We start from the raw sequence: 20,254 nt of genomic DNA on the forward strand, positions 1-20,254 counted from the left end.
AGTTGAGGCTGAGCTGGGGCACCAGCGTGGAGCTCGCCCTTATGGAAGCTGTGAGCCAAGTTTTCTTCTCTTTGCTTGGCCCATTTTGCGGAAGGGCTGATGCCTTTGAGCCCAGCTTACCAGGCAAACGTCTCCAGGGGAGATCTGCCCTGCACCTGGTGGGGGCAGGAAGGAGACACGGCAGAAGCAACTGTCCCGGCTCCAGCTTTGAATCTGCCACCATGGGAGAGCCCGGGTGGGCTGGGCAAGTCCATAGTTGAGGTGTGGAGCTGATGAGAAGGATGGCTCCTAAAGTGGGACACGGGGTTGGGAGGATTCCACTGAATGGGAGACAACCCCAGTCCAGCACGTGAAACATAGTCACAATGTCCCCAGGGCTCTGGCCGGCTCCCCGGCCCCTGCCCCTGGCCCTCCACCTCTCCAACGGCTGGGATTGTATTGCCCTGCAAAGCTCATTCAGATACCTTGGCAAGAAGCCTTCCCTTATTTATCCCCACGCTTGCTATTTGGGGCTCGGTTGCGTGGGGTATGTTCCAGGGCGCTCTCCAGCAGATGTAACCTGAGAACATGCTGAGGTGAGCTCAGCAAGTGCCCCGCGGCCAGCTGCTCTCAGTCAGGGAGCGGGAGACGGGACTGGGGGGCGGGGGAGGCGTCGGTACCGGGCCTGCTGCATCCAGAGCTTTCTGGCCAGATGAGGGGGGGCAGTATCTGTGCCAGGAGACACCCCTCACTCCCTCGTCCCACTCTGGTTAGAGACAGAGTGGCCAAAACCAGGACCCAATCTCGTCTCCCATCGCCCAAGAGAGGCGCCGAGGAGGGGTGGGGGCGGCAGGTTGGAAATTGGGTGGGGAAAGGCGCCAGCAGGTTCACACCTGGGTCACCAGGCCCCGGTTGGGATGCTGGGGCTCCAACAGGACCGTCTGGCTGCTGGCCGAGGCCACCATCCCATCCAGGAGCCGGGAGTTGGGCAGCGCCAGGGCCCCATCTCCACAGTATGTCTCTTCCTTGCTGCAGGCCTTCTCCCAGCGGGCGGGCACCAACGGGGAGGGCAGGCGGCCAGGGCAGCCGGCCACATGGATGTACTGGCCCTGCTCCTCGCCTTCTGTCTCCCTGTGGTAGAAGTAGGAGAAGTTGGAGACAATGACGGGCACCGGGAGGGAGATGGTGAGGACCCCGGCGATGGCACACAGCGAGCCCACGATCTTCCCGCCCACTGTCACGGGGGACATGTCCCCATAGCCCACCGTGGTCATGGTGACCACGGCCCACCAGAAGGCCTCAGGGATGCTGGTGAAGTTGGTCTCGGTGTGGTCAGCCTCGGCGAAGTAGACGGCGCTAGAGAAGAGGATGACGCCGATGAAGAGGAAGAAGATGAGCAAGCCCAGCTCTCGCATGCTGGCCTTCAGCGTCTGGCCCAGGATCTGCAGCCCCTTGGAGTGGCGCGAAAGCTTGAAGATGCGGAAGACCCTGACCAGCCGGATGACACGGAGGATGGCCAGCGACATGGCTGGCTGGCCCACCCCCCGCTGCCGGGCGAACTCCGTGCCCAGCGCCACGAAGTAGGGGATGATCGCCACGAAGTCGATCATGTTCATGATGTCCTTGAAGAAGGCCGGCTTACTGGGGCTGGCCAGGAACCGCACCACCAGCTCGAAGGAGAACCAGCAGATGCAGATGGTCTCGACGATGAAGAAGGGGTCGTCCAGCTGGCTCTTGGGGGCGTGCACGTGGCTGCTGTTGGCCCGGTGATGGGGGATCTGGTGGGGACACGTGACGGAGGAAGGGGTCAGGGGGAAACCCAGCTGGGGAGGCAGCCTGGCCTGCGGCACTGCAGCAGGGGGTTGGGTGGGTGGTGCAGCGGGGAGGGCGTGGCATGCAGCCCAGGTCATCCCCGCCTCCCCACAGGGAATCCCCCGCTTCCCCCAGCTGCATCAGCAAATTGACAATTATCGGCCAGCAGCCTGGGGACGAGGTGTGGGGAGGTCACCCAGCCCGGAGGGTGGGAGGGGGCGGCGGGGGCTGGGTGGCTCGCACTGCACAGGACCCACACATCCAGGCCAGTCAGCACCATCCCTGACCCAGCCTGCCATGAACCAGGCCCCCTGCGAGCAGGCAGGACTCCTGGGCTCTCTCCCAGCTCTGGGAAGGAGGGTGGGGTGCAGGGGATGCTGAAATTTTAGGGGGTCCCCCTTTCCTCCCACCCACCAGCTGCGAGATGTCCCTCTTGTCCCAGAACTCGAACAAGATTTCCAGGCAGAGGGGAAGCTGGGATGGGGTCGGTGGTGGGGTGGAGGGAACACAGGGCCGGGCAGCGGGCACACAGCAGGGCAGTGGAGCCGCAGGGCCGGGCAGCGGGCACACAGCAGGACGGAGGAGCCACAGGGCTGGGCAGCGGGCACACAGCAGGACGGAGGAGCCACAGGGCTGGGCAGCGGGCACACAGCAGGATGATGGAGCCATGGGGAGGGGGGCAGCGGGCACACAACAGGGCAGTAGAGCTGCAGGGGGGGCAGCGGGCACACAGCAAGGCGGTGGAGCCGCAGGGCTGGGCAGCGGGCACACAGCAGGACAGACGAGCTGCAGGGCCTGGCATTGGGCACACAGCAGGACTATGGAGCTGTGGGGAGGGGGGCAGCGGGCACACAGCAGGGTGGTGGAGCCGTGGGGAGGGGGGCAGTGGGCACACAGCAAGGCGGTGGAGCCGCAGGGCTGGGCAGCGGGCACACAGCAGGACAGAGGAGCCGCAGGGCCTGGCATTGGGCACACAGCAGGATGATGGAGCCGTGGGGAGGGGGCAGCGGGCACACAGCAGGGTGGTGAAGCTGTGGGGGGCGCAGCAGGCACACAGCAGGACGGAAGAGCTGCAAGGTCCAGCAGCGGGCACACAGCAGGGCGATGGAGCCATGAGGAGGGGGCAGCGGGCACACAGCAGGACGGAGGAGCCGCAAGGTCCAGCAGCGGGCACACAGCAGGGCGATGGAGCCATGGGGAGGGGGGCAGCAGGCACACAGCAGGGTGGTGGAGCCATGGGGAGGGGGCAGCGGGCACACAGCAGGGTGGTGGAGCCATGGGGAGGGGGCAGCGGGCACACAGCAGGACGGAGGAGCCGCAAGGTCCAGCAGCGGGCACACAGCAGGGCGATGGAGCCATGGGGAGGGGGGCAGCAGGCACACAGCAGGGTGGTGGAGCCATGGGGAGGGGGCAGCGGGCACACAGCAGGACGATGGAGCCGTGGGGAGGGGGGCAGCAGGTACACAGCAGGGTGGTGGAGCCATGGGGAGGGGGCAGCGGGCACACAGCAGGACGGAGGAGCTGCAAGGTCCAGCAGCGGGCACACAGCAGGGCGATGGAGCTGTGGGGAGGGGGGGTCAGCGGGCACACAGCAGGGTGATGAAGCTGTGGGGGGTGCAGCAGGCACACAGCAGGACGGAAGAGCTGCAAGGTCCAGCAGCGGGCACACAGCAGGGCGATGGAGCCATGGGGAGGGGGGCAGCAGGAACACAGCAGGGTGGTGGAGCCATGGGGAGGGGGCAGCGGGCACACAGCAGGACGGAGGAGCTGCAAGGTCCAGCAGCGGGCACACAGCAGGGCGATGGAGCTGTGGGGAGGGGGGCAGCGGGCACACAGCAGGGTGATGAAGCTGTGGGGGGTGCAGCAGGCACACAGCAGGACGGAAGAGCCGCAAGGTCCAGCAGCGGGCACACAGCAGGGCGATGGAGCCATGGGGAGGGGGGCAGCAGGCACACAGCAGGGTTGGAGCCATGGGGAGGGGGCAGCGGGCACACAGCAGGGCTGTGGAGCTGCAGGGCTGGGCACCGGGCGCACAGCAGGGTGGTAGAGCCGCAGGGCCGGGCCTGCAAACCCCCTCGCTCACCGGCAGCGAAATGTCCCGCTCGTCCCGGAACTCGGGCAGCGTCTCGAGGCAGAAGATGACGATGGAAATGAGGATGACCAGCACGGAGATGATGGCGATGATGCGGGCGGCCTGCGAGCTCTCTGGGTACTCGAAGAGCAGCCAGACCTGCTTGAGGAACTCGGGCCCGGGCAGCGGGCGCTGCTCCTCCTTGACGAAGCCCTCGTCCTCCCGGAACTTGCTGAGCGCCTCCTCGCCCAGCTGGTAGAACTTCAGCTCCTCCAGGAAGATGTCGAGAGGGACGTTGGCGGGGCGCCGCAGCCGCCCGCCCGACTGGTAGTAGTAGAGGATGGAGTCAAAGCAGGGCCGGCTGCGGTCGAAGAAGAACTCGCCCCGCAGCGGGTCGTAGTAGCGGTGCCGGCGCCGAGGGTCGCCCAGCAGGGTGTTGGGGAACCGGAGCAAGGTCCTGGCCTGGGTCTCGAACCGCAGCCCCGCCACATTGATCACCACCCGCTCGCAGCAGTCCCGGCGCAGGCACGGGATGTAGGGGCCAGGCGCCTCGGCGGGTCCCCCCGCTGGCAGCGCCGGCTTCTCCATGGCGGGGGAGGTCAGGGCCTGGCAACGGTGGCCATGGGCCGGGACGGGGGGGTTCCCCACCGTGGGTGCCCCTGCTTCTCTCTCCACTGATTCGTTCCCTCCCTCACACTGTGTTCCCACCTCTCTTGGCCCCGATTCGCTTCTCCTTTCCTGCACTCAGCTCCTACTTCCTCCTCCAGCCCCAATTCATTTCCCCCTTCCCACACTCAGCCTGTACCCTCTCCTGCTCAGGCCCTGATTCATTCACACCATATGTCCCCCCCCCCACATACACTTTCTTCTATTCTCACCCTTTCTTTTCTGCTCTGACAATTCCCCGTGCCCCTCTTCTGCACCCCCCCCAGACCCTCCTGCTTTCTGAGCCCTGGATCTGTCTGTCCGTCCGTCCCTCAGGCCAAGGGCCGGGATCTCTGGCTGTAAACACGTTCCCAGACCGGGAAGGTGTCATGTTCTCAGGACAGCTCTGACTTCCAGCGCCCCTGTGCCAAACCCCAGTGCCCGCCCCTACCCCTCTGCCCCTTCGGCTCCGAGGGCACTAAAAATAACGGGGGCAGACAGCTCCCAGGGATGATATGGAGACAAGGGGTGGGAGCCAGGACTCCTGGGTTCTGTTCCCAGTTCTGAGAGGGCAGGGGAGTCTAGTGGTTAGAGGGGGGCTGGGAGCCAGGACTCCTGGGTTCTATCCCTTGCTCTGGGAGGGGAGTGGGATCTAGTGGTTAGAGCAGGGGACTGGGAGCCAGGACTCCTGGGTTCTCTCCCTGGCTCGGGGAGGGGAGGGGAGGGGAGGGGGGTCTAGTGGTTATAACAAGGGGAGGCTCAGAAGCCAGGACTCCCAGGTTCTATCCCTGGCTCTGGGAGGGGAGTGGGATCCAGTGGTTAGAGAGGGGGGCTGGGAGCCAAGACTCCTGGGTTCTATCCCTGGCTCTGGGAGGGGAGTGGGGTCTAGTGTTTAGAGCAAGGAGGGGCTGGGTGCCAGGACTTCTGGGTTCTATCCCTTGCTTGGGGAGGGGAGGGGAATGGGATCTAGTGGTTAGAGTGGGGGACTGGGAGCCGGGACTCCTGGGTTCTATCCCTGGCTATGGGAGGGGAGTGGGGTCTAGTGTTTAGAGCAAGAAGGGGCTGGGAGCCAGGACTCCTGGGTTCTCTCCCTTGCTCGGGGAGGGGAGTGGGATCTAGTGGTTAGAGTGGGGGACTGGGAGCCAGGACTCCTGGGTTCTATCCCTGGCTCTGGGAGGAGAGTGGGGTCTAGTGTTTAGAGCAAGGACTCTTGGGTTCTCTCCCTGGCTCTGGGAGGGGAGGAGGGTCTAGTGGTTATAGCAAGGGGAGGCTGGGAAGCCAGGACTCCCGAGTTCTATCCCTGGCTCGGGGAGGGGATCTAGTGGTTAGAACAGGGGGCCTGGGAGCCAGGACTCCTGGGTTCTATTCCCACCATCTGTAAATTGCAGAGAATAATTAACAAGCATAAAAGTGAGATGCAAATGGCCAAGGGGATGAGCGCTTCCCTTTGGGGTGTCTTGCCTCTGGGCCTCCTGCTCCTGGATTCTAATCGAAGCTTGTTAACCAAAATAGGGTTAATTAATCTAGTGTCAGGAGGAGAGAGGCAATCACACCCAAGTAACAAAGCATTAGGGATCAAGAGATAACTGTGTAATAAGAAAATAATCTGTTAATAGGTATGACATATGTGCCCAGAAATGGCTGGTGTAAACCTGCCTGGACTGAGAGGGGGTGTGATAAGAAGAGTTAATTAATTTATTAATTAGTGGGGTGTCTTCTGCCCTTCCCTGAATTATAGGGACTGTGCCAGCTTCCCTGTGTGTATGCAACACACCAGGCTCTAACCATTAGACCCCACTCCCCTCTCAGAGCTGGAGAGAGAACCCAGGAGTCCTGGCTCTGATCCCCACCTGCTCCAAGCACTAGATGCACCTCCCCTCCCTGAGGAGAGAACCCAGGAGTCCTGCTCTAACACGCCCGACATCACTCACCACCCTACACTCCCTTCTCCTAGTCCTGTTAGGTTTCTGTCCAGGGGTGTCTGTGCCCCTCACACAGCCTTCCAGCGCCATCTGCTGCTCCTCTGAGGGCATCTCTGCTCCAGAGCCATCTGCGGTGCCAGGCCTGGGGCGTACGGGGCCCCCCGTGACCCTGCGGCGCCAGGCCTGGGGCGTAAGGGGCCCCCCGTGACCCTGCGGCGCCAGGCCTGGGGCGTACGGGGCCCCCAGTGACCCTGCGCCGCCAGGCCTGGGGCGTAAGGGGCCCCCCGTGACCCTGCGGCGCCAGGCCTGGAGCGTACGGGGGCCCCCATGACCCTGCAGTGCCAGGCCTGGGGCGTACGAGGGCCCCCAGGACCCTGCGGCGCCAGGCCTGGGCCGTACGGGGTCCCCGCATGACCCTGCGGCGCCAGGCCTGGGGCGTACGGGGCCCCCCGTGACGCTGCGGTGCCAGGCCTGGGGCGTACGGGACCCCCGTGACCCTGCGGCGCCAGGCCTGGGGCGTACGGGGTCCCCCCGTGACCCTGCGGCGCCAGGCCTGGGGCGTACGGGGTCCCCCCGTGACCCTGCGGCGCCTGGGGCGTACGGGGCCCCCCCGTGACCCTGCGGCGCCAGGCCTGGGGCGTACGGGGCCCCCCGTGACCCTGCGGCGCCAGGCCTGGGCCGTACGGGGTCCCCCCGTGACCCTTCGGCGTCAGGCCTGGGCTGTATGGGGTCCCCCCGTGACCCTGCGGCGCCAGGCCTGGGGCGTAAGGGGGCCCCCCGTGACCCTGCGGCGCCAGGCCTGGGGCGTACGGGGCCCCCCTTGACCCTGCGGCGCCAGGCCTGGGGCGTACGGGACCCCCCGTGACCCTGCGGCGCCAGGCCTGGGGCGTACGGGGTCCCCCCGTGACCCTGCGGCGCCTGGGGCGTACGGGGCCCCCCCGTGACCCTGCGGCGCCAGGCCTGGGGCGTACGGGGCCCCCCGTGACCCTGCGGCGCCAGGCCTGGGGCGTACGGGGCCCCCCGTGACCCTTCGGCGTCAGGCCTGGGCTGTATGGGGTCCCCCCGTGACCCTGCGGCGCCAGGCCTGGGGCATAAGGGGGCCCCCCGTGACCCTGCGGCGCCAGGCCTGGGGCGTACGGGGCCCCCCTTGACCCTGCGGCGCCAGGCCTGGGGCGTACGGGGCCCCCCGTGACCCTGCGGCGCCAGGCCTGGGGCGTACGGGGCCCCCCCGTGACCCTGCGGCGCCAGGCCTGGGGCGTACGGGGCCCCCCCGTGACCCTGCGGCGCCAGGCCTGGGGCGTACGGGGTCCCCCCGTGACCCTGCGGCGCCAGGCCTGGGGCGTACGGGGCCCCCCGTGACCCTGCGGCGCCAGGCCTGGGGCGTACGGGGCCCCCCGTGACCCTGCGGCGCCAGGCCTGGGGCGTACGGGGCCCCCCCGTGACCCTGCGGCGCCAGGCCTGGGGCGTACGGGGCCCCCCCGTGACCCTGCGGCGCCAGGCCTGGGGCGTACGGGGTCCCCCCGTGACCCTGCGGCGCCAGGCCTGGGGCGTACGGGGCCCCCCGTGACCCTGCGGCGCCAGGCCTGGGGCGTACGGGGCCCCCCCGTGACCCTGCGGCGCCAGGCCTGGGGCATACGGGGCCCCCCCGTGACCCTGCGGCGCCAGGCCTGGGGCGTACGGGGCCCCCCGTGACCCTGCGGCGCCAGGCCTGGGCCGTACGGGGCCCCCCGTGACCCTGCGGCGCCAGGCCTGGGCCGTACGGGGCCCCCCGTGACCCTGCGGCGCCAGGCCTGGGGCGTACGGGGCCCCCGTGACCCTGCGGCGCCAGGCCTGGGGCGTACGGGGCCCCCCGTGACCCTGCGGCGCCAGGCCTGGGGCGTACGGGGCCCCCCGTGACCCTGCGGTGCCAGGCCTGGGGCGTACGGGGCCCTGCCCTAGGGGCAGAGGAGGCTGTATCCCAAGCCCAGCTTGAATCAGGGTCATTACCCAGCTGCTATGGCGCGGGTCAGGGGCCATATCCCTGGTTGCTATGGCTCAGGTCAGGGGATAATGGCCTGGTTGCTATGGTGCAGGTCAGAGGTCATGGGACCAGTTGCTATGGCACAGGTCAGAGGTCATGGCCTGGTTGCTATGGAGCAGGTCAGAGGTCATGGCCCTGTTGCTATGGAGCAGGTCAGGGGTCATGGGCCCGGTTGCTATGGCGCAGGTTGGAGGTCATGGGCTCCGTTGCTATGGGGCAACCTATGCCGAGGGTGAGTATTATGGTCTGCCTTCCCCATTTTCAGACTGCTAGGGTGCAGGTCAGGGGTCATGGCCTGGTTGCCACAGCACAGCTCAGGGGTCACGGCCCAGTTGCCATAGCGCAGGTCGGGGGGTCACCACCATGGCGCCAGGAGCGCCCCCGGCGGCGAGTATTATGGTCTGCCCCTGCCCCGCGCTCGGGCACTACTTTTCCTGCCGGCGGCGGAGGGATCATCCTTCCGGGTAGGGGAGGTTCGCAGCCGCGCAGCCTCGCGCGTCCTTCCCCCGCCCCCGAGCCGAGTCCCGGCGGCGCAGGGATCCGGACGCGGTGACGGGGACGCGCATGCGCAGAGAGGGCAGGGAGCAGGCCCCGACCAGGCGGCAGCGGGAGGAGCCGAGCGCGGCGCGGCCGGTGAGGGGGGGTCCCGGCACCGCCGGGGGGGGGAGCCGGAATTGAGAGTCCGGGTGGGGGGGGCGGAGTCCCGTGTGGGGCGCAGGGCCCCCTCCCGCCCCGCCCCGCCCCGCCCCGCCCCGGAGAGTCGCTGCCGGGACCCGGCGCCCCGGCCCGCAGAGGGGGGATGGGCCGGGGGAGGCCCCAGGGGTGGGATGGGGGTGGGGGGGCTGAGGAGCCCCGGGGGGCACGAAGGGTCCAGGCCGGGGGAGGCCCCAGGGGTGGGATGGGGGTGGGGGGGCTGAGGAGCCCCGAGGGGTCCAGGCGGGTCTCGGGGGGGAGGCCCCAGGGGTGGGGGGGCTGAGGAGCCCCGGGGGGGAGCAGCGCCGCGCCGCGCCGCACGGGTTGCCCAGGAAGTGGCTGAGATGAGCTGGGAGGTGCCGCTGGGAGCAGGGCCCCACGGAAGGAGCAGGAAGGGGCCCCTAATTGGCCGAGTTGGGGGGGGCCGTGACCCCACACACTGGGGGGGTGCGCTTGTTGTGGGATCCAGCGATCTGGCATCTCCTCCCCCCAGCAGATTTCCCAAGATGACGCAGTTCCTGCCCCCCAACCTGCTGGCGCTTTTCGCCCCCCGAGACCCCATCCCGTACCTGCCCCCGCTGGAGAAGCTGCCTCATGAGAAGCACCACAACCAGCCCTACTGCGGCATCGCGCCCTACATCCGGGAGTTCGAGGTGAGCTGGCCTCCCCGCTGGCAGGGGGCTGGAGGGGGGAGAGCTGGTTGCCTCATCACCTCTTTGCTCCAGAGCCGCCAGGCTCCCCCCCCCAATCTCTGTGCCACCCACCTGCTTGATGCCCTGCTAACGTGCTTCTCTCCCCTGCTCAGGACCCACGCGATGCCCCTCCGCCCACCCGCGCCGAGACCCGGGAGGAGCGCATGGAGCGGAAGGTACGGCTCTCAGCAAGCATGGGACTCAGCCCATCCTTCTAGGGACATGGGCAACCGCGGTGGGGGGGTTTGTCTGCATGCACCCCCCCCCTCCATAACCAGCTCTGGACTGTGTGGGGAAGGAGCGAGCTGAGGACGTGCTCTGCTGCCTGAGTCTCTCCTGTTCTCCCTTCTCCCATATAGTCTGGTGATTGAATCGTGGGGCTGGGAGCCAGGACGCCTGGGTTCTCTCCCCAGCTCTGGGAGGGGAGCGGGGGAGGATTTGGCTGCCAGGACTCCTGGGTTCTCTCGCTGGTAATTCCGTCACTAACTCCCTGTGTGAGCTTTGGGGGGAGTCCCTGGGAGTCCCCGCCTGTGAATTGGGGGTCGCAGCCCTGCAGAAGGCGGTGAGGACGAAGCAGTGAGTGCAGCGGCACTTTGAGAACCTGGGGGGTGCTAGTGACTGAGAGCCCCCCCTCAAATCCTGTCCTGGGGTTCCTCTCTGGAGAGTCACTGCCAGGAGGCCAGAGCCTGTCACTCCTTCCCTTTCCTTCCCACAGAGACGAGAGAAGATAGAGCGGAGGCAGCAGGAGGTGGAGAATGAGCTGAAGATGTGTGAGTGTCGGGGGGGGGTCCCATCACCATGGAGGGTGGGGGGTTGATCTAACTCCCATCTGCTGGGAACAAGCCCTCACGGGTGCCTCAGCATATGGGAGGGTAAACGGGGGCTGGGGGGGCATCAGCCATTGCTGTTTCCACGTGCCTAGCCCTGTTCTGTCCCCATCCAGGGGACCCGCACAACGACCCCAACGCCCAGGGAGACGCCTTCAAAACCCTCTTCGTGGCTAGAGTGGTAAGTTCGCCCTGCTGCCCCCCCCCCGCCACCTGACCGCCAGCAGCAGCTGTCTCACCAGCCTGTCCTCTCCCCCGCAGAACTACGACACGACAGAATCCAAGCTCAGAAGAGAGTTCGAGGTCTATGGCCCCATCAAACGGGTAAGAGGCTGCTCTGGGGGACAAAGAAGGCCATGCTGTTCCCAGGGCGGGTGACTGACCCTGGGGAAGTGGGGGGGTTTCCATCCCCTGCCAGCTGCTAGCCCAGAGGAATGCTGGGGGAAGGGGTCCCTTCTGACCTGGAAGTCTGCAAATCCCCACGTTTGGTCCCTTCCTTCCTGGGCCCTGCCTGGGGAGCCTCAGTGGGCTTCTAACCGCTGGCAGCTCTGCCCTGAGACAGTCACCATAATGAACTCTCATGCTTAGGGGCTTCAGCCTGCCTGCAGGGGTCAGGTGGGGATTCCCCCCACCCCACCCAGCACAACTAGCCAGATATGGGCCAGGTTTTCCCTTCCTGTGAAGGATCAACTACAGGTGGAGATGGGACACCGACCGGGGTGAACCGCTGCTCTGAGGTGGTCCCCAGTCCCCTTGCTGCCTGGCTGGTGGGGCTTGTTCATATGCTCAGGGTTTAACTGACCCCAGGTTTTGGGTTGGTACATTGCCCCGCCCCACCCAGGTTTCAGGTTGGAAAGTTAAACCCCGCTGCCCCCTTGCAGGATTTCACAGGGGTGAAGGGTGTTCCTGGCTCTTCCTATCCTGGTGGTGCCCTGTTGGGACCAGGCTACCCCCCTGACCAGGAAGGCTCTGATGAGGCTGCCATCTTGGTGTGTCAGACCCCAGTCGGCGCAGGAGCGCCCCCTGCTGGTCTGCAGCGAGTTAACCAGCACAGTGAAAGGCGCTGTGGGGCAGTGGCTTGTGTCAGATTGAAGCCGGGGCTAAGCAGCGCATGTGTGTGCGGGAGGGGCCGTGTTTGGGTCATTAACCTGCCCCCCCCCCCCCGGCACCCCCAGATCTACATGGTGTACAGCAAGCGTTCCGGAAAGCCGCGCGGCTACGCCTTCATAGAGTATGAGCACGAGCGGGACATGCACTGTGAGTACTACCTCTGCCCGGGCCTCTTTGCCTCTCCCTAAAGCGCGTGTTTTCCATCTGGGGGCCGGCCCGCTCCCGGAGGTAAGTAACGGAGCGCATGGCCGGCGCAGGGCCAGTGCAAACCCAGGTTCCATTACTCTGCTCCCTTCCCCCCCCACGGAGCTCGACATGAACAACGGAGGCGGGGCTGGGCTGGGGGCTGGCCATCAGAGGGTTCATGTTGAGATGACCCCCGCAGGCGGGGTGCCCCTCCCTCCCATAACTGCAGATTAATGTAATCAGGGTGCTGCTGGTCGTGGCGTGTGAGTGAGAGGGTGCTTGTGCTCCGACGGGCTCAGCGCTGTGTGTACCCCCCCCCCGAACCGCTGAGCTTCACGAGCTGCCCCCGCTCCAGGGCTGAGCCCAGAAGCGGCGAAGCTGGGGGAGCAGCTCAGCTCGAGCGTGTGGGGGGGTGCAGGTGCATCTTGGCGCTAGTGACTGTTGTGAACGATGCTGTTGGGAGGAGGGGTGTATTAATTCTGTGTTCTTATTGTCACTGCAGCCACCTTTCTGATGGCTATTGCCACTGCTGGCTTGCAGCTGATGCTAATGCTCCCCCCATACAACACCTCAGTGTATGGTTGGTATAAGGGTTTGTATGTTGGTAAGATTTCACGGCACCCCTACACCTATACACAAGCCAGGCCACAGCAGCGGTAGGCACCTAGCGTGGTGCGGGTGGGGACCGGAGAAGCTTGCTCTCTCGTCCGGCTTCCGCTCTCTTGCCGGGCGGAGACCGGACGGGGGGGGTGCAGGCTCCGAATTCCTGCCAGAGGTAGCGAGGGGAGGGCAGGCCAGGCCAGATATCACCCTGTGTAGGATGCTTCCCCGCAGCTGATGAAGCAGGACTCGAATATGTCCCAGGGCTGGGTTTTGGTCCCGCCTGCACGTCTGTGCCGGCACTGCTGAGGGGGAGCTCGCAGCGCTGGCTGCATCTGTCCGACTCTTAATCCCCCCAACGAAACCGCAACCCAGGCAACTTCCTGATCCCCTCCCAGTCCGTCCAGCGTAGCTCCGCCTCTCCAGCCAGGGGCGCTCTCTGCTCATGCTACCATCTCCCTTTGGGCATCTCGCTGCCCAGGCCGGGGTGGGCTGTGCTGTGCAGGGCTCTGAGCTTTGTTGCATCCGAGCGGGGTGGGGAATATTCGAGTCCTGCCTTTAGCCGTTCCCACCAGGCTGGCGAGGTGAGGTAGACTAGCTCCTCTGGCTGCCCCCGGTGCAGCCAGCCACTCCGTGGCCCGCTCCTGGGGCTCGGTTGGGGCGTCAGTCTCGGCTGAGCCTCGGACCGGTGCCCTGCAGCTCGCAGAGACAGGGCCCCCCACCCTGTGGGCGGGAAGGGATTGACACGCAGGCAGCCGGCACACAGCGACACTAGCCCAGGGCAGTGTTAGTCACTTACACTCCCGGCTTCTCAACCGCGCCAACCCTGTAGAACCACCCGTGGGCGCTGAGCCGGGCTGGGCTTGGCGAACCCGCCTGCCCCACGCAGGGATGGGGTCTGGGTGCTGGCTGCTGAACTCTGGCAGAGGCACCGGCCTCGAGAGGCGTCGCCGAGGGCACTAAACCCAGCCCGGCTCCAGTCCCTCTTGAGCCCTCTGCATCAGACTGTGTAAGGGGACGGGTCTGCCCCCGTTTGAGTAGGACCTACAATATCTCCCTGTGTGAGCCCTGAAGTCGTGTCCCCAGCAGCCACGCTGCCGACCTCTGGACCCGGGGGAGGGCGCAGGGCCAGGCTGAACTTTGGTCCAGGTTGGCCAGCGACTGGAAGGCTGGGGATCCGTGACGGGTGGTGTCAAGGGAACGGAGCCCTGCTGATCCCAGGGATCGAGCCCCCCTTTGAGTCCTGGCCCAGGGCGATGGGGCTCTCTCTGATGGGGGTCGGCAGTTGGGGGGGAGGTTCTGGCTAGGGTGGCTTGGTAGAAAGGTGACAATAAGGTTGGTCTCAGGTAAGCCACGGCCTCTCCTGGCCGGGACCAGCACCACAGACAGACACGGCCCTGTGATGGAACCAGGACCCCGGCCCTCTCAAGAGCAGCATCTAGGCCCCATTCTAGCCAGGGCAGCGCAGGATCTCCCTCTCCCCGGGGGTGTGCTCTGTTGGCATGGGGGACTCTCGGGGGGCCAGGTTTCCCCACAAGTGCCTTGGACGGAGGTGGTCTGGGGGGCCCATCCCTGTGGCTAGGGTGCTCTGCCCTGCCCCCTCGGGGTCCTGGCTGAGTGGGCAGCTGTGTCCCCTCATGACCAGCCAGCTGGCAACGAGGGGGCAGAGGCAGAATCCTGCCTCGGCCCCTCAGCCAGGCGGCAGGCCAGGCGGGGGCTCCAGCTGAGCCATTGTGGGGCTGGTAAGTGTTCCCTCAATGCCGTAGTGCCCCAGCTCCTGTGGGGGGCGGGCAGGGCCAGGGGGACTGTACCTCCCATGGGGGGTGCACCTACGCCGCTGCCAAGACAGGTAAGGCAGCGAGGTGTCGCTTGGCAGCCACGCCACCCCCCCAAATGCCAGTGCCCCGGCCGGGGGCACGGGGGCGGAGCCCGGCCTCCCGCGCCCACGCTAGCAGCCTGATGCGTTGAGTTGAGGCGCTAAGTTGAAATATTTTGTAAGTAGTTTCTCCAGGTAAACGCTTTTATTTCCTTCTCGTGAGCGGTGCCCGTCTAGCGCCCCCTCCTCCCCCCCTGTGCGTGCCATCTGTAGCCGCCACGTAGGGATCTGTACTCTGTTCCTCTGGTGACGACAGGCGGGGGGGGCGGCAGGGGCGTGACTGGCAGGGGGAGGCGGGGGGGTGCCAGCCGGGTACCAGACTGTAAAACCTTTGCGCATACCACCCCTGGTTGTACACAGATTCCTCTCCCTCCTTCCTGTAGGTGTAATACCTCCTGCTTTGGGGGGGATGCATGGCGGATTCAGGGTTAGCTGGCTGGCTGGGGTGGGGGGTGGGCGGTGTACCCTCGTCTCGTAGGGGTTTACCCCCCACGGGGCTGCCCGGGTCCCACGCAGCGAGCGTGGCATCGGGGAGGAGGCGGGGGGCAAACGCAGGTATTTGACTTGTCGGTAACATTTCTTTCCTTGCAGCTTTGGGGGGCTGGCTGGGGGGGGCAAGGGGCTGCTCCATTCAGCCCAGCAGCCGTGGCTTGCGGATCTTCGGCTTCAACAGGGTTGGGGTGTCCTGTTCTTTGGCGTGGACCCAGTTACTGAAGTCCAGGCAGCATGGGGGCGGGGGGACCTCGGGGCAAGCTACCCCACTGCAGGGTGGGGCAGCCCCTCGGCCGGCTCTGGGGAGCCACGGGGCAGGTGGGGGGAGCTGTGTGTGTCTGGGGGGCGGGCGGGCGGGCTGGCTTGTGTGTGGGCTCCGTGCCTAACAGAAACGTCCCCCCCCGCCCTTGTGGACACCCCAATCTGTTGCAGCGGCATACAAGCACGCAGATGGCAAGAAAATTGACGGCAGGAGGGTGCTGGTGGACGTGGAGAGAGGCCGGACAGTCAAGGGTTGGCGTCCCCGCAGGCTGGGTGAGTAAGGAACAAACCCCCCCACCAGAACGCAGAGCCGGGAAGCAACCCCACATCAGGCCTGCAGTGCTGTGGCAGACAATCGGCACAGCCCTCGGCGTCCCCTGCCGGGAGCTCCCCACCCAGCCTGTGACGGGCTCTCCAAGGTGCAGCCTGGAACTGGGGTATCGCTGAGCCTTCTGTCTAACCAGCCCAGGCTCCCTCTGACAAGCCGCAAACCCCTCCAGGTCCTGCACTCACACAGCTACCTGCAGGTGGGGACACACCCTGCTGAGTGACATGATTGCTTCTTCCAGCCAGTCCCCCTGCAGCTTCCCAGCCTAGGACCCCAGGGCTGTACGGTCTTGCCCTGGTCAGAAGTCTGAGCCGTGTAAGTTGATTACCCAGCCCGCCCGTCCCCCAGTGTGGCGAGGATGTGCACCAGCTTTTATACCCTGAGCAGATTCCCGTTTGTGCTTCGAGCAAAGCCCATCGGTCGAGATAAAATGCAGAACCGATTTGTTAACTGCAGAAAGGGATTTTAAGTGATCATAAGTGAGGCTGCAAGTCTTTGACGGAAGTCACGGATTTTGGGACCTCTGTGGCTTCTGCTGCGGCCGGTGTAGCCCCAGACAGCTGGTCCTGGGTGCTGCCCCGGGGCAGCAGTTTGGGAGCAGCAGCGGTGCTCTGGGCCACCCCTCTCCCACCGCAATTCGAGTTCCATAAACTCGACAGGATTTGAATCGAGCATAATCTCACCCTGATGGTAGATTTCCTTCATACACAAGCTGGATTCTCCTTTGAGGTGTGAGGAGGGCAGGATTAACTCTCCTGTGGGCCTGGGGCTGTTAGATTTTTGTGGGGCCCCTGGGGGGTTGGAATGTACTCGGAGCAGGGGGTTGGGGTGCAGGTTGCAGGCTCTGGCTGGGAGGCATTTACCTCGGGCGGCTCCCAGCCAGGGCTAAGGCAGGATCCCTGGCTCTGCTCCCCGAGATGGCTGGCATGTCCGGCCCCTAGGCAGAGAGGCCCTGCTGCTGTGCACAGGCACTGCCCCTGCCAATGGGAGCTGCGGAGCCGGCACTGGGGGCGGAGGCAGCGTGCAGATTCCCTGAATGCCCCTTCCATAGAGGCACATTGGCAAGCTGGTGCTCGCGGCTCCAGGCTTGGGGGCGGGCGCCGAGGCTCGGGGCTTGCCGGGCTCGATGAAAAGAAGCAGCAGGCCACATCTGGGCCTGCGGCCCTTGAAGCCCCTGCATTAATCCAGCCCGGGGAGTGAGGACAACTGATGATGTCACTTCCCCTCTGTTCTACGTTCCTCCAGCTTGCTGGAAAGAGCTTTTGCTAGGACACGAGTCAAGCAGCCTCCCTTGTCTTCATTGGCCATGGATCCCGTGACAGTCTTAAGCAGTGCAGATTCCCCTTCACAGGCCTTCCACGCTGCCACATCTGAACGGCTGGTTGTGGGGGTTCCCAGCCGCACAACCTAGTTCAGTAACACCCCCCAGCCGACTTCCTACCTTCGTGTCCAGCGGCAGCCCCCACAGTCCAACCGGAGCTTAATGGTCAGCAGAGTGAGCCCTCGCCAGGCAGACGGCGCACAGCCGAGCATCAGCACAGGGCAGTGGTGAATATGGAGGTGCCAGCGGACTGTTTAGAGGCATATAGTGCCCCTCCCTTCCCTCCGTTGGGGGAGCCAGGGGGATTGAGTTGGTCCCATAGATCCCTGCTGGGGGCAGGGTGCTGAAGAGCTGCACTTTCTTTATAGGTGGTGGCCTGGGGGGCACCCGGAGGGGTGGTGCAGATGTCAACATCAGGCACTCCGGCCGAGACGACACCTCCAGATACGACGAGCGGTGAGTGGGGGGCAGACTGTGCCCAGGGGACCCCGCGTGCCCCCCCCATATTGGCCAGACCCCCTGCCAAGGGATATGGTGGGGTGGGGTCTGGAGGAGTTTGGGGGAGGGAAGTGATGGCCCAGTGCATTGTGGGAGTATGGAGGGCTGTGGGTGTCTGCAGTGCCCCCTGCTGGCCGGAGGGGGTGGGGATGTCCAGTGCATTGTGGGAGCGTGGAGGGCTGTGGGTGTCTGCAGTGCCCCCGTCCCAGTGCATTGTGGGAGCGTGGAGGGCTGTGGGTGTTTGCAGTGCCCCCGTTCCAGTGCATTGTGGGAGCGTGGAGGGCTGTGGGTTTAGCAGTGCCCCTGTCCCAGTGCATTGTGGGAGCGTGGAGGGCTGTGGGTGTCTGTAGTGCCCCGTCCCAGTGCATTGCGGGAGCGTGGAGGGCTGTGGGTTTTGCAGTGTCCCCTGTCCCAGTGCATTGTGGGAGCGTGGAGGGCTGTGGGTGTCTGTAGTGCCCCTGTCCCAGTGCATTGTGGGAGCCTGGAGGGCTGTGGGTGTCTGTAGGGCCCCCCGTCCCAGTGCATTGTGGGAGTGTGAAGGGCTGTGGGTATCTGCAGTGCCCCCTGCTGGTCAGAGGGGGTGGGGATGGCCCAGTGCATTGTGGGAGCGTGGATGGCAGTGGGTGTCTGTAGTGCCCCCGTCCCAGTGCATTGTGGGAGCGTGGAGGGCTGTGGGTGTCTGTAGTGCCCCCCATCCCAGTGCATTGTGGGAGCATGGAGGGCTGTGGGTGTCTGTAGTGCCCCCCATCCCAGTGCATTGTGGGAGCATGGAGGGCTGTGGGTGTCTGTAGTGCCCCCCATCCCAGTGCATTGTGGGAGCGTGGATGGCAGTGGGTGTCTGTAGTGCCCCCGTCCCAGTGCATTGTGGGAGCGTGGAGGGCTGTGGGTGTCTGTAGTGCCCCCCATCCCAGTGCATTGTGGGAGCGTGGAGGGCTGTGGGTGTCTGTAGTGCCCCCGTCCCAGTGCATTGTGGGAGCGTGGATGGCAGTGGGTGTCTGTAGTGCCCCCGTCCCAGTGCATTGTGGGAGCGTGGAGGGCTGTGGGTGTCTGTAGTGCCCCCGTCCCAGTGCACTGTGGGAGCGTGGAGGGCTGTGGGTGTCTGTAGTGCCCCCCGTCCCAGTGCATTGTGGGAGCGTGGAGGGCTGTGGGTATCTGCAGTGCCCCCTGCTGGTCAGAGGGGGTGGGGATGGCCCAGTGCATTGTGGGAGTGTGGTGGGCCATGGGCCTGCCTGCCCTCGAGGGATGGGGTGCCGGATGGCCCAGGGGTTAGGGTTAGGGGTGTGATGCTTGGGGCCCCTCTCCCTGCAGGGACCGGGAGCGGGAGCGAGAGCGGCGGGACCGGAGCCGGGAGCGGGACAAGGAGCGGGAACGCCGGCGCAGCCGGTCCAGGGAGCGCCGGCGCCGCAGCCGCAGCCGGGAGAAGGATGAGCGGAAGCGGAGCCGGGAGCGCAGCAAGGACAAGGACAAGGAGCGGGAGCGCAAGCGGCACAGCCGCAGCCGGGAGCGCAAGCGGGACCGGGACCGGGAGCGCGACAAGAAGGAGGAGCTGCCCGAGGGGGGGGACGCCCAGGCCGAGGAGGTGGCGCTGGGCGAGTTGGGCCTGGACAGGCTGGAGCTGAAGCTGGAGGGCGAGGACAAGGGCAGGGACAGGGACAGGGAGCGGGAGCGAGACCGCCGGCGCAGCCACCGGGACCGCGACAAGGACAGGGACAGGGAGAGGGACAGGGAGCGCCGGCGGGACCGGGACCGGGAGCACAAACGGGAGCGGGGTGAGCGCGGTGAGCGGGGAGCCGAGAAGCGAGACGAACGGGCCGGCCAGGACAACGGCCTGGCCGAGCCGCTGGAGGAGACCAGCCAGGACATGTTCCTGGACCAGGAGTCCATGCAGTCCGGAGACGGCTACATGTCCACAGAGAACGGGTACCTGCTGGAGCAGCCCCTGGAGTGAGGGGCTCCCCTGCCCCTGGGCCGGCCTGGCCACTTCCCCCTTTTTTTTTTTTAGGTGGGTAAGTTTTTGTCCCCCCAGTTCTGTAGCGTGACCCCCCAGAAATGCCACACGTTTGTATAAAGCCCTCTGCGGCTGCATCTGCTTTTCTTTAACCACAATAAAGGGGTTTTAATGGTTCTGCTGTGAGGTGCTGTTATGGGGGGCAGGGGGGCTGGGCTAGGAATGGCCAGAGCAGCTGGCCCTGGTACCCGGGGCTCAGCCCTGGGCCTTGGCAGGCCGCTCCTGGCCCTACACTTTGCCCTCATGGAGCAGCCTCGAATTGTGGGCACCAGAACTGGGCCCAGGCTCCAGCCACGTTGCAGCAGGGCCAAATACCCTCTGCCCTGGTTTGGGATTCCCCCGTTAGGCATCGTCCAGGGTCCCTGCCTCCCAGCATCCCCCCCCCCCATGGTCACTGTGCTCTCCCCCCCCCCCGGTGTTAATGCTCTAAGGCAGCCTTAGCTGGGGGCGCCCCTCACCTGGGTCTCTGACCCATCCTCTGCTGTGTTCCCGCCCCCCCCCCCCCGGTTTCCAGCCGGGCCACTGCTGGGGGGGGGAGGGGGCTGCTGAAGGGTTTGACCCTGAGACTCACCTGCCAGGGGCTCGGGCCTGCCCCCTATATTGGACCCCCCCCGCCCTTTGGTGCCCCGTGGCGGCAGGTCTGAGCCCAGCCGGATGTTGATCTTGCCCGGGGGTTGGCCTGGGGAACTCGCTGCACCTGGATGTGGCCGGGGAGGAGCCCGAGCACCGAGGGGGGTGAAGTGGAGAGCGGCGGGGGGGTCACCCCACAGCCAGAGGGACCATGGAGGTGCTGCAGGGACCCCCCCAGGTGGGGGGGCTGGGGGAGATTCGTGGGTGTGGGGGGGGGCTTTGCTCCTGCCCGTCCCCCACCTGCTCTCAATGTGTGCGGGGGGGGACGGGGGCGTGCTCTCAG

The 20,254-nt window shown here is 65.9% G+C and overlaps 2 protein-coding genes across 3 annotated transcripts; one reads left to right on the plus strand and one right to left on the minus strand.

Annotated features, from left to right (window-relative positions):
- Window positions 1-781: 781 nt before the first annotated feature.
- Window positions 782-4,946, minus strand: KCNA7 (potassium voltage-gated channel subfamily A member 7). Its single transcript, XM_030545112.1, has 2 exons — window positions 3,875-4,946; window positions 782-1,757 (listed from the first exon to the last, which is right to left on the minus strand). Exons 1-2 carry the CDS (start codon window positions 4,448-4,450, stop codon window positions 867-869), a joined length of 1,467 nt encoding a protein of 488 aa, XP_030400972.1. The 5' UTR covers window positions 4,451-4,946; the 3' UTR covers window positions 782-866.
- A 4,033-nt stretch (window positions 4,947-8,979) lies between these two features.
- Window positions 8,980-19,458, plus strand: SNRNP70 (small nuclear ribonucleoprotein U1 subunit 70). Of its 2 annotated transcripts, none has more exons than XM_030545068.1 (10): window positions 8,980-9,082; window positions 9,639-9,795; window positions 9,948-10,010; window positions 10,550-10,604; window positions 10,778-10,842; window positions 10,923-10,985; window positions 11,837-11,918; window positions 15,358-15,459; window positions 17,204-17,291; window positions 18,642-19,458. In XM_030545068.1, exons 2-10 carry the CDS (start codon window positions 9,649-9,651, stop codon window positions 19,279-19,281), a joined length of 1,305 nt encoding a protein of 434 aa, XP_030400928.1. In that variant the 5' UTR covers window positions 8,980-9,082; window positions 9,639-9,648; the 3' UTR covers window positions 19,282-19,458. The 2 variants fall into 2 exon arrangements, with proteins under 2 accessions (XP_030400928.1, XP_030400929.1); XM_030545069.1 differs by having other exon boundaries at window positions 8,989-9,082; window positions 9,636-9,795.
- Window positions 19,459-20,254: the final 796 nt, after the last annotated feature.

This window comes from Gopherus evgoodei, unplaced genomic scaffold, assembly GCF_007399415.2.
Source record: "Gopherus evgoodei ecotype Sinaloan lineage unplaced genomic scaffold, rGopEvg1_v1.p scaffold_35_arrow_ctg1, whole genome shotgun sequence".
NCBI classification, from domain to species: domain Eukaryota; kingdom Metazoa; phylum Chordata; order Testudines; family Testudinidae; genus Gopherus; species Gopherus evgoodei.